General features: G+C 45.4%; 1 protein-coding gene across 12 annotated transcripts in view; it reads left to right on the forward strand.

The window, feature by feature from the left end:
- Window positions 1-13,738, forward strand: part of LOC110529476 (unconventional myosin-VI) — a 125,400-nt gene that overhangs the window by 28,664 nt on the left and 82,998 nt on the right. For all 12 annotated transcript variants that reach the window (XM_036984870.2, XM_090242660.1, XM_090242661.1 and 9 more), the window contains exon 2: window positions 6,209-6,329. In XM_036984870.2, the coding sequence (XP_036840765.1) occupies window positions 6,213-6,329 (117 nt within the window). In that variant the 5' untranslated portion in view covers window positions 6,209-6,212. The remainder of the gene's footprint in view (window positions 1-6,208; window positions 6,330-13,738) is intronic.

Consider the following 13,738-nt stretch of genomic DNA (forward strand, 5'->3'; position numbering starts at 1 on the left):
GATGTCCACCATTGTTCCTCGACCCAAGAAAGCAAAGGTAACTGAACTAAATTACTATTGCCCCACGTCATCATGAAGTCATTGAGAGGCTAGTTAAGGATCATATCACCTCTACCTTACCTGACACCCTAGATCCACTTCAATTTGCTTACCGCCCCAATAGATCCACAGATGATGCTATCGCCATCGCACTGCACACTGCCCTATCCCATCTGGACAATGGGAATACCTATGTAAGAATGCTGTTCATTGACTATAGCTCAGCATTCAAACCTTAGTACCCTCCAAGCTCACCATTAAGCTCGGGGCCCTGAGTCCAAACCCCGCCCTGTGCAACTGGGTCCTGGATTTCCTGACGGGCCGCCCCCAGGTGGTGAAGGTAGAAAACAACACCTCCACTTCGCTGATCCTCAACATAGGGGCAACACAAGGGTGTGTGCTCAGCCCACTCCTGTACTCCCTGTTCACCCATGACTGCGTGGCCACGCACGTTTACAATTCAATCATCAAGTTTGCAGATGACACAATATTAGTAGGCCTGATTACCAACAATGACGAGACAGACTACAGGGAGGAGGTGAGGGCCCTGGGAGAGTGGTGCCAGGAAAATAAATTCTCACTCAACTTCAACAAAACAAAGGAGCTGATTGTGGCAGTGGTGTGAAGCCCCTCTCCACACCACTACCACTCTCTGTTGTCATCTATGCATAGTCACATTAATTAACTCTACCTACATGTACGTACTACCTCAACTAACCGGTGCCTCCGCACATTGACTCTGTACCGGCACGCCCCTGTATATATTGACTCTGAACCGCCACCCCCCTGTATATATTGACGCTGAACCGCCACCCCCCTGTATATATTGTTATTTTTTACTGCTCCTCTTTAATTACTTGTTACTTTTATCTCTTATTCTTATCCGTATTTTTTTTTTTAACTGCACTGTCGGTTGGGGGCTCGTAAGTAAGCATTTCACTGTTTGATTTGATGGTGGACTTCAGGAAACAGCAGAGGGAGCACGCCCCTATCCACATCGACGGGGCCGCAGTGGAGAAGGTGGAAGCTTCAAGTCCCTCGCCATACACATCACTGATGTGATTTTCTGGATTTTTTTTTTCATTTTGTCTGTCATAGTTGAAGTGTACCTATGATGAAAATTATAGGCCTCTCATCTTTTTAAGTGGGAGAACTAGCACAATTGGTGGCTGACTAAATACTTGTTTGCCCCACTGTATGTGTATGTGACAGATAAAATGGGGTTTGAGTTGAAGCTACACTGTCAGATGTTCAGATGCAGAGTGTTGGCTGCTGTGGGTGGTTTTCACGATCGGTCTTGCCTCTCTTTGTTCTGCTCTGCATGGCTCGCCAAGGAAGTTCTAGTAACACATTTGGATAATGTGAATAGAGTAGGCTACTACTTTAATTGTGGGTGGGCACACCGTTTGTTTGCATCCAAATATTTACTTATGGCCTAGTAATAGTAGTTATTCTAGTCATCTTGAAAGGCAAGCTGGATTGCATTCAGTTTCTACTGAACTAAGACCACCACCACACCTTGAATGACGGAATGGAAATGTCCTAAAGTAATATTTAACTGGGTTAATCTGATAAGCGACCCGTGAACGTGTGTCATCAGGAAGCCAGGAGGGATTTTGAGTATTGACCTCATATCCTGATCCACAGGAGGTTGGTGGCACCTTAATTGGGGAGGAGTGGCATCAAATATGTCAAACACATGGTTTGATGCCATTCCATTTGGCTCCGTTCCAGACATTATTATGAGCTGTTCTCCCCTCAGCAGCCTCCACTGATCCTGATGTGTTTTCAGGAATGACGCTTTGACACACTAATTCAAATAATCCTACATCAACAGTGCTGATGTCACGTGTCTTAGTATTGGGAATACTTCCCACTCCTCAATAGAGACTGGTCAGAGTGACGTTAGCCATGTGCCGTACAGTTATTGGCCAGGTGTAGCGAGATATTATGGACAGATAATAGAGAATACCTAGTAAACAGTCACCACTAGCTGCTAGCCAGCCTCCGCCGGCCTCCTAGTCACCACTAGCGACCTCCGCCCAGTACCCTACCCTGAACCTTAGTCACTGTTAGTAGCTGGCTACCACCCGGTACGCTATCCTGCACCTTAGAGACTGCTGCCCTGTCTACATAGTCATTAAACACTGGTCACTTTTAATAATGTTCATACTGTTTGATCACTTCACATGTATACACTGTATTCTAGTTTTCTATTCATATAGCGTTCATGCTGTCTATACACACCATTATATTCTGAGTGTACAAAACATTAAGAACACCTTCCTGATATTGAGTTGAACTCCTTTTGCCCTCAGAACAGCCTCAATTTGTTAGTGCATGGACTCTACAAGGTGTCAAAAGTATTCCACTGCCATGCAATCTCCATAGACAAACATTGGCAGTAGACTGGCCTTACTTAAGAGCTCAGTGACTTTCAATGTAGCACCGTCATAGGATGCCACCTTTCCAACAAGTGAGTTCGTCAAATTTATGCCCTGCTAGAGCTCCTCGGGTCAACTGTAAGTACTGTTATTGTGAAGTAGAAACGTCTAGGAGCAACAACTTTCATGCCGTGATATGGTGGGCCACACAAGCTCATAGAACGGGACCGCCGAGTGACGTAGCACGTAAAGATCGTCTGTCCTCGGTTGCAACACTCACTACAGAGTTCCAAACTGCTTCTGGAAGCAACGTCAGCACAAAAACTGTTCGTCAGTAGCTTCATGAAATAGGTTTCCATGGCCGAGCAGCCGCACACAAGCCTAAGATCACCATGCGCAATGCCAAGCTTCGGCTGGAGTGGTGTAAAGCTCGCCACCATTGGACACCATTGGAGGAGTGGAAACACATTCTCTGGAGTGATGAATCACACTTCCCCATTTGGTAGTCTGACGGACAATTCTGGGTTTGGCTGATGCCAGGAGAACGCTACCTTCCCCAATACATAGTGTCATCTGTAAAGTTGGAATAAAGGTCTGGGGCTGTTTTTCATGGTTCGGGCTAGGTCCCTTAGTTCCAGTGAAGGGAAATCTTAACGCTACAGCATACAATTACATTCTAGACGATTCTGTGCTTCCAACTTTGTGCCAACAGTTTAGGGAAGGCCCCTTCCTGTTTCAGCATGACAATGTCCCCATGCACAAAGCGAGGTCCATGCAGAAATGGTTTGTCGAGATGTGTTGAAGAACTTGACTGGCCTGGAGTCCTAACTTCAACCCCATCGAACACCATTGGGATGAATTGGAACGCTGCGAGCTGTTGTGGAAAATCTTGAGTCAAATATTTGCACAGATACCGGAAGTTGTGAATTCAATTTAGACTTTATTACAAACGTAACAGAGCCGAGCCCTTCCATGGAAAATACAAAATTCTCTAATTCTCTAATTACAGAGTTCTGACTTTATAGTTTTTCCCGTCTTTACATTGCACATATGAGTGCACTCCTTGTATGTACATGAACAACTCCTATTTGCCTTATAGTTCTCCCATCTTTGCATTACGTATAGAATCCCCTCCCTCTATACAAAAATAACTCCTATTGACCTTTCTCCACCATTATCTTTCCATCTCAGTTCTTGCTTGTTAACGCCCACATCTGACAGCTGTATAGGTTATAATGGTAGCAGGCCCTGTTCATATATGTTCCATTCCTTATATAGCCACTCTGTCTTAGCACTTCAAAGTGGACAGTCTAAACACTGCCTGCTAATATTGGAGTCATGAGTTTTGCATGAGTTTCACTACCACAGAGCCAAGCCTAATCGGCCAGCATCAGTGCCCAACCTCACTAATGCTCTCTGATGTTGCTCGTCTGAAATTTCTTAATTTCTTGATTTTTACTTTTTGGATCATGTGTGTATCGTTTTGTATTACTGCACTGTTGGAACTAGAAACACAAGCATTTCGCTGCACCTGCAATACCATCTGCAAGTCTGTGTATGTGACCAATAAACTTTGATTTGATAGTATATTCAGATGGAATTACACTTCAGAATGAGGATGTGATGTGTAGTACTTACATTGGCAGGTGATTTTTACAACCCAGCCAATAAGTTACTAGCAACCTTTGACCTATGCTTTGCTACACCTGATTGAATAAAGGGACATTCCTGGAATCTTAGTTAGAGCCTTCTATGCTGCTGAGGCATGGAGAGTTCCGTGTTTGAATGGATGATGTGATATTTTGGGTATTATTGAATTTGACTTATTTTAGGATGATGTGAAAAGCAAAGACCCAGTCAGCTCTTGGCACAGTGCTGAATTGTTATAGAGGTTATTATGATTGACAGTCCACATTCAAAACTCTCCAGCTTAAGGAAGTTTTCCAATTTGATTACCAGCCCAAAATAACTTTAAGATTGCAGGCAAGCACCCATGTAGGCTAGTTGTATCGTTTGTTGTTGTGGCCAGTAACATTGTGAATAGGCCTAGACATCATTTGGTTGGCTTTACTAGTGTTCCTCTGCTTATAACAAGAACATATGTTCCATTATTATTTATGATCTCACCCTTTTTAGTAGGTTAATAGGATCAGCACACCCCTTAGATGTGAAAGCAGCTAAACACAACCAGGCCTATTAGTTTGTCAATTCTGGACTAAGGCTCATTGTCAGTGCCAAGTTGATCAGGTCCTAGCTATTCCATTGTTTCACAAGAGGGAAAACCCCTGTGGAGATGCTGAACAAACTAGGCTTAGTCTGACCATTTCACTCATTGAGTTTGTTTGCTTTTAATTAATTAACACTGAAACTTACAGTTGATTTGTCAGAGGACAAACCATCCACAGAGACAAACTGATATCTTTCCGACAGATAAGATCTAACCCAGGCCAGAACTTGTCCGTGTAGACCAATTTGGGTTTCCAATCTTTCCAAAAGAATGTGGTGATCGATGGTGTCAAAAGCAGCACTAAGGTCTAGGAGTCTGGACACCCTAAGGTCCTGGGACCTGGACAAACTCTACAGATTTGTGTCTCAATTCTTGGTCAACAGACCTCTATCTGGAACAAACTCTGAATTGGAGAAACTTAAATGTGGGCATCCGCCTCCAGTGTGCCGCTAATGTTACTGCTGAGAATTGCAAGGCTCCTTAAGTAACGATATTATCCCAATACTTAGGTGCCGATACGATATGTATTGCGATTTGATACTGCGATTTATATTCTGATTTAATGTTCCTAACATATTGCTCACTATATGTCTGATACAGAGAAACAAGAGAGCATGAGAAAGCTAGTTTTGATCAGTCAGGGAAATAAAAGTGCTGAAATCATGTTGGCTCACTATTTCAAAAGAAGATGGAGAACAAGCTATAGGATGGACAAGTAGCAGAGTTTTGGCGCAGGTATAGCTGACTTGGGCTTTCTTACGGTATCAAGCAAGAACAAAATATTGTTTAGTTCTAGGGCAAAACAACTAAACATGCTTCCCTTGGGGTCCCCAGGACCGAGTTTGGGAAACGCTGCTCTATGGGGTCTTACGTCAGAGTTGTTTTGGCCCAGACTTAGGCCTACACATTGAAGTAGTTTGTGGCCTGTCTGTCACCCCTTTAGGCTATGTGTTTTTTATGGATCACAACACAACAGCCTGGGGTGACTGCAGATTTCCCTGAGGGGCTGTTAGGCTGCTCATTCTACTGTATTGTAATCTCACCACAGTAACAGGATCAGCTGGTGGTTGGACTCAACAACATGATTATTGGAGACCTGGCCACAGCAAGGCCCAGGAGAATGTGTTTAACCTGAATCTTCTGGTGTGCTGCTCATCTGCTTAGAGTAGGCTACAAATACTCTACAATTAGTGTGCACCCCAAATGCCCTGGGAAAAAGTAGTTCACTATAAAGGGAATAGGGTGCCATTTGGGTATAAGTCTAGTGCCAGTGAAATTAAGCAAACACCTTGAAAATAGGATTTAGAAATATAGGCTATTCAATTTTAAAGCATACTGGGAGTGAGTATTAGCCATTCCATACACAGTTTTGCTTGATCTATTGTCTTCATATGTGTAGTGCTAGCCTGTATATTTTGGAATAACTTTGTAGGCTAATTGCCCCTTGGGGATAAAGGAATTTTTTTAAAGTGTGAATTAAATGTGATAACTGTTTTGATGACTTTAGGAAAGGAACCAGCCTCTAATGGCCCCCTGTGTCTGTCCTCTTGTCTTGTAGTGTCATGGAGGATGGGAAGCCGGTGTGGGCGCCCCACCCAGGAGATGGGTTCCAGCTGGGGACCATAGTGGACATAGGAGCAGACAGTTTGACCATCGAGCCGCTGAAACAGGGGCAAAAGGTGGGTGATCACACACGCATGTTCAAAAACAGACGTCTATGATCACTGTAATATTTTCCACCCAGAGAATTGACATAATGGTGTGGTGTGGAGGCCACCAGTGAAATATCTACTTTAAAAACTGCAAGAGTTAGTTTTTAGATGGTACCGTATAGATCAAGGGTGCTCAACGAAGTGCCCTACGAAGTCCGGAACCTGAGGGTTTACTGTTCTACCTAATAATTAATTCCAACCTAAATCAGTCCCTGATTAGAGGGGGAACAATGAAAAAAAGTAGTGGAACTGGTTTTCGAGGACCAGAGTTGCGTTTGAGGGCTACAGATGGTACCCTGCAGATGGTACCCTGCAGATCAGGGATCACCAACTAGATTCAGATTGTCTCTAACCACAATAGACAGAGGAGTGGGAGGCCTCGGTGCACAACTGAGCAAGAGGACAAGTACATTAGAGTGTCTAGTTTGAGAAACAGATGCCTCAAGTCCTCAACTGGCAGCTTCGTTAAATAGTACCCGCAAAACACCCATCTCAACAGTGAAGAGGCGACCCCGATGCTGGCCTTCTAGGCAGAGTTGCAAAGAAAAATACATATCTCAGACTAGCCAATAAAAAGAAAGGATTAAGGTGGGCAAAACAACACAAACACTGGACAGAGGAACTCTGCTTAGAATGCCAGCTTCCCGGAGTCGCCTCTTCACTGTTGAAGTTGAGACGGGTGTTTTGCGGATACTATTTAATGAATCTGCCAGTTGAGGACTTGAGGCGTCTGTTTCTCAAACTAGACACACTAATGTACTTGTCTTCTTGCTCAATTGTGCACCGGGGCCTCCCACTCTTTCTATTCTGGTTAGTGCCAGTTTGTGCTGTTCCGTGATGGGAGTGTTGTACAAGATCTTCAGTTTCTTGGCAATTTCTCTCATGGAATAGCCTTCATTTCTCAGAAGAAGAATAGACTGACGAGTTTCAGAAGGAAGGTCTTTGTTTCTGGCCATTTTGAGCCTGTAATTGAACCCACAAATGCTGATGCTCTAGATACTCAACTAGTCTAAAGAAGGCCAGTTTTATTGCTTCTTCAATCAGAACAACAGTTTTCAGCTATGTTAACATAATTGCAAAAGGGTTTTCTAATGATCAATTAGCCTTTTAAAATGATAAACTTGGATTAGCTAACAATGTGCCATTGGAACACAGGAGTGATGGTTGCTGATAATGGGCCTCTGTACGCCTATATAGATATTCCAGTTTAAAAAATCAGTCGTTTCTAGCTACAATAGTCATTTACTGTAACGATTTTCATTGGTGGAAGGAGAGGAGGACCAAAGTGCAGCGTGGTACGTATCCATAATACTTTTAATCCAGAATGAATACACGAACAAAAACAACAAAACCATAACCCAACAGTTCTGACAGGTGCAACAAACACTAACCAGAAAATAATCACCCACAACTCAAAATGGGAAAACAGGCTACCTAAGTATGGCTCTCAATCAGAGACAACGATAGCTGCCTCTGATTGAGAACCATACCAGGCCAAACACATAGAAAAAGAAAACCTAGACCTATAACATAGAATACCCAACCTAGACCTATAACATAGAATACCCACCCACATCACACCCTGACCAAACAAAAAATAGAAACCTACAAAGCAATCTACGGTCAGGGCGTGACATTTACAACATTAACAACTGTATTTGATCAATTTTATGTTATTTTAACCTCTTGGAACTACCCATCCTGGATCCGGGAGAATTGTCATCAACTACACTAATTAGCATAGCGCAACGGTCAAAAAATATTACTAGAAAATATTCATATTCATGAAATCACAAGTGAAATATAGCGAAACACAGCTTAGCCTTTTGTTAATCACCCTGTCATCTCAGATTTTGAAATTATGCTTTACAGCCAAAGCAAGACAAGCGTTTGTGTAAGTTTATCGATAGCCTAGCATAGCATTATGTCCAGCTAGCAGCAGGAAGCTTGGTCACGAAAATCAGAAAAGCAATCAAATTAACCGTTTATCTTTGATGGTCTTCGGATGTTTTCACTGACGAGACTCCCAGTTAGACAGCAAATGTTCCTTTTGTTCCATAAAGATTATTTTTATACCCAAAATACCTCCGTTTGTTGGTCACGTTATGTTGAGCAATCCACCGGAAATAGCGGTCACGACAACGCCCAAAAAAATTCCAAATTATATCCATAATATCGACAAACATGTCAAACGTTTTTTATAATCAATCCTCAAGGTGTTTTTCAAATATCTATTAGATAATATATCAACCGGGACAATTGGCTTTTCAGTAGGAGCGAGAGGAAAAATGACTACCTCTGTCTTTTACGCAATAATCACTCTGAGAGCCCTCAGCTGGCCACTTACGCATTCTTCAACATAAAGGCGTGAAACTACGTCTAAAGGCTGTAGACAACTTAGGGAATAAGTAGAAAAAGTAATCTGGTTGATATCACTTTTAATAGCAAATAGGGGTAAATGGACAAAAAATGTGCTTTTCTTTCAAAAACAAGGACCTTTCTAACTGACCCCAAACTTTTGAACGGTAGTTTGTAAGTATTCAGTATTCCGAGACTGGTAATTAAGCTCAGGTGCATCCTGTTTCCATTGATCATCCTTGAGATGTTTCTACAACTTGATTAATTGTACATGATTTGGAAAGGCACACACCTGTCTATATAGGGTCCCACAGTTGACAGTGCATGTCAGAGCAAAAACCAAGCCATGAGGTCAAAGGAATTGTCTGTAGAGCTCCAACAAAGGATTGCGTCGAGAAATAGATCTGGGGCAGGGTACCAAAACATGTCTGCACCATTGAAGATCCCCAAGAACACACTTGCCTCCATTCATAAATGGAAGAAGTTTGGAACAACCAAGAGCTAGTGGTCGGGTGGTCGAGAAGGGCCTTGGTCAGGGAGGTGACCAAGTACCCGATGGTCACTCTGACAGAGCTGTAGAGTTCCTCTGTTGAGATGGGGAGAATCTTCCAGAAGGACAACTATTTCTGCAGCACTCCACCAATCAGGCCTTTATGGTAGAGTGGCCAGACGGAAGCCGCTTCTCAGTAAAAGGAACATGACAGCCCACTTGGAGTTTGCCAAAAGGCACCTAAAGACTCTCAGACCATGAGAAACAAGATTCTCTGGTCTGATGAAACCAAGATTTAACTATTTGGCCTGAATGCCAAGTGTCACGTCTGGAGGAAACCTAGCATCATCTCTACGGTGAAGCATGGTAGTGGCAGCATCATGCTGTGGGGATGTTTTTCAGCAGCAGGGACAGGGACAATAGACAGGATCGAGGCAAAGACAACGGCAAGACAATGCAGGAGTGGCTTCGGGACAAGTCATTGAATGTCTGAGTGGCCCAGCCAGAGCCCGAACTTGAACCCGATCGAACATCTCTGGAGAGACCTAAAAATATCTGTGCAGCAAAGCTCTCCACCCAATCTGATAGAGCTTAATAAGAGGATATGCAGAGAAGAATGGGAGAAACTCCCCAAATACAGGTGTGCCAAGCTTGTAGTGTTATACCTAAGAATACTTGAGGCTGTAATCGCTGCCAAAGGTGCTTCAACAAAGTACTGAGTAAAGGGTCTGAATACTTATGTAAATGTGACTTTTCTGTTTTTTATTTATTATACATTTGATACATTTTCTAAAAATGTGTTTTTGCTTTGTCATTATTGGGTATTGTGTGTAGATTGTTTTCCCCCATCAATTGAATCCATTTTAGAATAAGGCTGTAACGTAACAAAATGTGGAAAAAGTCAAGAGGTCTGAAAACTTTCTGAATGCACTGTATATCATTTCTTTCTATTATTTGTTATTTGCAAACTTTGCCATGAAATGAGCAGCAACAGTACAGAACCATCGCTAGACCAGCACATTCCTTACTCATTAGGTGCGCAATTAAAGGGCCAGATGCACAATTAAAGTGAATTATACAAAAAAATCTAAATGTGTTTGTTTTCTTCGAGACCTAAAAATAATTGTCTTCTGATATGATTTAAGCATTAACATGGACTCAGAACATCCCATTTGTTTTTTCTTTGTGAACAATTGTTATTTTAAGAGTGAAAAACTAAAACAAATCTAAAACCAGGAAAATAAAACTCATCATTTAGGAAAATATTAAACATAATTTTTTGGAGGGGGGTCACATTTTATAGGTCCCCCTTAGTTGTTTATTAAGCATTCTTTTACCAAGTATGTTGACAGACTACTTTCTCTTGTACAATTAGGACCCAGGGGGAGAGAAGAGAAGAATGTGCCTATTTGAAAGCTAGAAAAAAATAATTGTAGCTTGCGGCGTGTTTAACTTTTTTGAAGTAGCTCTCTTTCTAGAAAAGCTGCAGCGGGCGCCCTATACGGGATACCCGACAGAGGGCGCCCTATACGTGATACCCGACAGAGGGTAACTTCCGACACTGGTCCAAAATGAAGCCCCAGTATCTGAGATCAAGTAGGCTTACCCATAGAAGCCACCAGTCACTGTTAATTCACTTTTTCACTAGGCTAGATCATGTGTTACACAAAGTTTTTGATGTTAGCCAAACCCAGTTTCTATGGTAACTCATGCTTCCTTGTGTGGCTCTGTCATCAGCTGAATGTCGTCCTCAAACAATCTTTTCCCTTAGTGTGTTTACATCCGGCCCATACAGAATGGGACTCTTGTCAGATCCTTTATTATGAAGGAAGCTGTGTGCGTGTGCGCGTGCGCGTAACGGATGTGTCCATTCTCCGGCCGTTATGGCCAGTTCTGGGCCTTAACACGGAGTCACAATGTGGCACAATGTGTGTTCTGTCCAGTGGCAGCCAGTTTGTGCCAGTGTACGGTGAGCTCCCATGTCACCCGACCCACTCAGAGCTGCAGCGGCATACGCAGCCTGGTAGACCCCTGTAGGGGGACTTCAGGAGAGAGGCGTTGCTCAGTGCATGGCACCACGTCACACTCACAGCTTTAGCCACAATGGCGGACTCTGTGGCCCACAGCATTAGGTAATGTGTTCCTGACTGGGTCTGCGTCCCCAATGGCACCCTATTCCCTATACAGTACACTACTTTAGACCGGCGCCCTGTGAGTCCTGGTTGAAAATATTGCACTATAAAGGGAATAGGGTGCCATTTGGGACGCTGACAGTTTCTGGACTGTTTCACTCTGCCTTGGTGTCGGTGAAAGAGCAAGAGACCGAGGGGGGAGGGACGTGTTTAAATTCAGGGGGCATTGCGTCATCCTCCTCCCCTTCCTTCTCTCCCTCTCCCGTTCCTCTAAACTTCAGTCCCCTCACGTGGCTCAGTGCTATAAAATCCTGCCAGTCTGGGCCCATTGCAGGAAAGAATGAACTGACTGTATGTCACCTTGGCTTCTTCAACCTTGGAGATTTTAAATCCCTCTTGCTGTGCCTCTTTATTTGGAGAGACTAAGGCCGCATCCCAAAAAGCAACCTATTCCCTATATAGTGTTAATACTTTCAAAGTAGTGCTCTACATATGGAATAGGGTGATGGACAAGAGTGCCATTTGAGACACGGGCTAAATTGCTGGCCCAGCCAGGCACTATGGCCCACAGGAGGGAGCTGAGGCCAACCAGGCCCCATGGCCCACAGGAGGGGGCTGAGGCCGACCGGGCCCCATGGCCCAAAGGAGGGGGCTGAGGCCAACCAGGCCCCATGGCCCAAAGGAGGGAGCTGAGGCCAACCAGGCCCCATGGCCCAAAGGAGGGAGCTGAGGCCAACCAGGCCCCATGGCCCACAGGAGGGGGCTGAGGCCGACCGGGCCCCATGGCCCACATGAAAGGGCTGAGGCCAACCGGGCCCCATGGCCCAAAGGAGGGGGCTGAGGCCAACCGGGCCCCATAGCCCAAAGGAGGGAGCTGAGGCCAACCAGGCCCCATGGCCCACAGGAGGGGGCTGAGGCCAACCGGGCCCCATAGCCCACAGGAGGGGGCTGAGGCCGACCGGGCCCCATGGCCCACATGAAAGGGCTGAGGCCGACCGGGCCCCATGGCCCAAAGGAGGGGGCTGAGGCCGACCGGGCCCCATGGCCCACAGGAAGGAGCTGAGACCGACCGGGCCCCATGGCCCAAAGGAGGGTGCTGAGGCCGACCGGGCCCCATGGCCCATAGGAGTGGGCTGAGGCCAACCGGACCCCCTGGCCCACAGGAGGGGGCTGAGAGCAAACGACAGGGCCCCATGGCCCACAGGAGGGAGCTGAGAGCAAACGACAGGGCCCCATGGCCCACAGGAGGGGAGCTGGGGCCAACAGGGCCCCATGGCCCACATGGGGGAGCTGGGGCCAACAGGGCCCCATGGCCCACAGTAGGGAGCTGAGAGCAAACGACAGGGCCCCATGGCCCACACGGGGGAGCTGAGAGCAAACGACAGGGCCCCATGGCCCACAGGAGGGGAGCTGGGGCCAACAGGGCCCCATGGCCCACACGGGGGAGCTGAGAGCAAACGACAGGGCCCCATGGCCCACAGGAGGGAGCAGGATCTGGCTGACTGCATCCCATATGGCACCCTTTTCCCTACATAGTGCATTACCTTTGACCAGCAGTTAGGGCAGTGGTCAAAAGTTGAGCACTATGTAGAGAATAGGGTGCCTTTTGGGATGTATCCACTGTGTCTGGTTTGTTCTAGCTAGCTACACTTCACAGCCTATCAGACCCACTTAGTAGTCTAAGGTCTTATGTCAACCCACATGTGTTCCCCACACAAACTTCTCAAATATTTGTTAAACATGTAAATTTTTCCCTAGTGTAATGTCTGAATCACTTGTGGAGTGGTAAGGTAAAATGGCAGAAGGCTTTTAGCTGGTGTTGTGTTATAGGGGCTGGCCAGGAGAATATATCCATGCAGAAGGAGAATGGAGCAAGCCAGTGAGCTTTCACTAACTTTGGTTAGCCTAGTAGTGCAGAAGAGAACTTACTGTATGTTTGTTCAGAATTCTATGAACATGGATGTGTATCCCATAAATGCTTTAATAAAAATATCTTTACATTGGATTAGCTAACTTTGAAAACATTGGGATAGACTATGTATTTCTTTGTAGCTTGGATTTAGCTGCCCCCCTTAGTTTGGACTTTTAACACAGTTTGTTTTTGTGACAAATCAGAAGCATGTGACCGTCTTTTCTTTCAAGCTCTCTGGGACTTAATGGAGAGGGAGGGAGGGAGGGGTGGGTAGAGAGAGAGGGAGGGAGAGAGGGGTGGGTAGAGAGGGAGGGAGAGGTGGAGAGAGAGGGAGGGGGGGTGGGAGGGGGGGTGGGTAGAGGGGTAGAGAGGGAGGGAGGGGTGGAGAGGGAGGGAGGGGTGGAGAGAGAAGGGAGGGGAGGAGAGAGAGAGAAGGGAGGGGAGGAGAGAGAGAGAAGGGAGGGGTGGAGAGAGAGAGAAGGGA

This window comes from Oncorhynchus mykiss, chromosome 8, assembly GCF_057628025.1.
Source record: "Oncorhynchus mykiss isolate SJ-2025 chromosome 8, ASM5762802v1, whole genome shotgun sequence".
NCBI classification, from domain to species: Eukaryota; Metazoa; Chordata; class Actinopteri; order Salmoniformes; family Salmonidae; genus Oncorhynchus; species Oncorhynchus mykiss.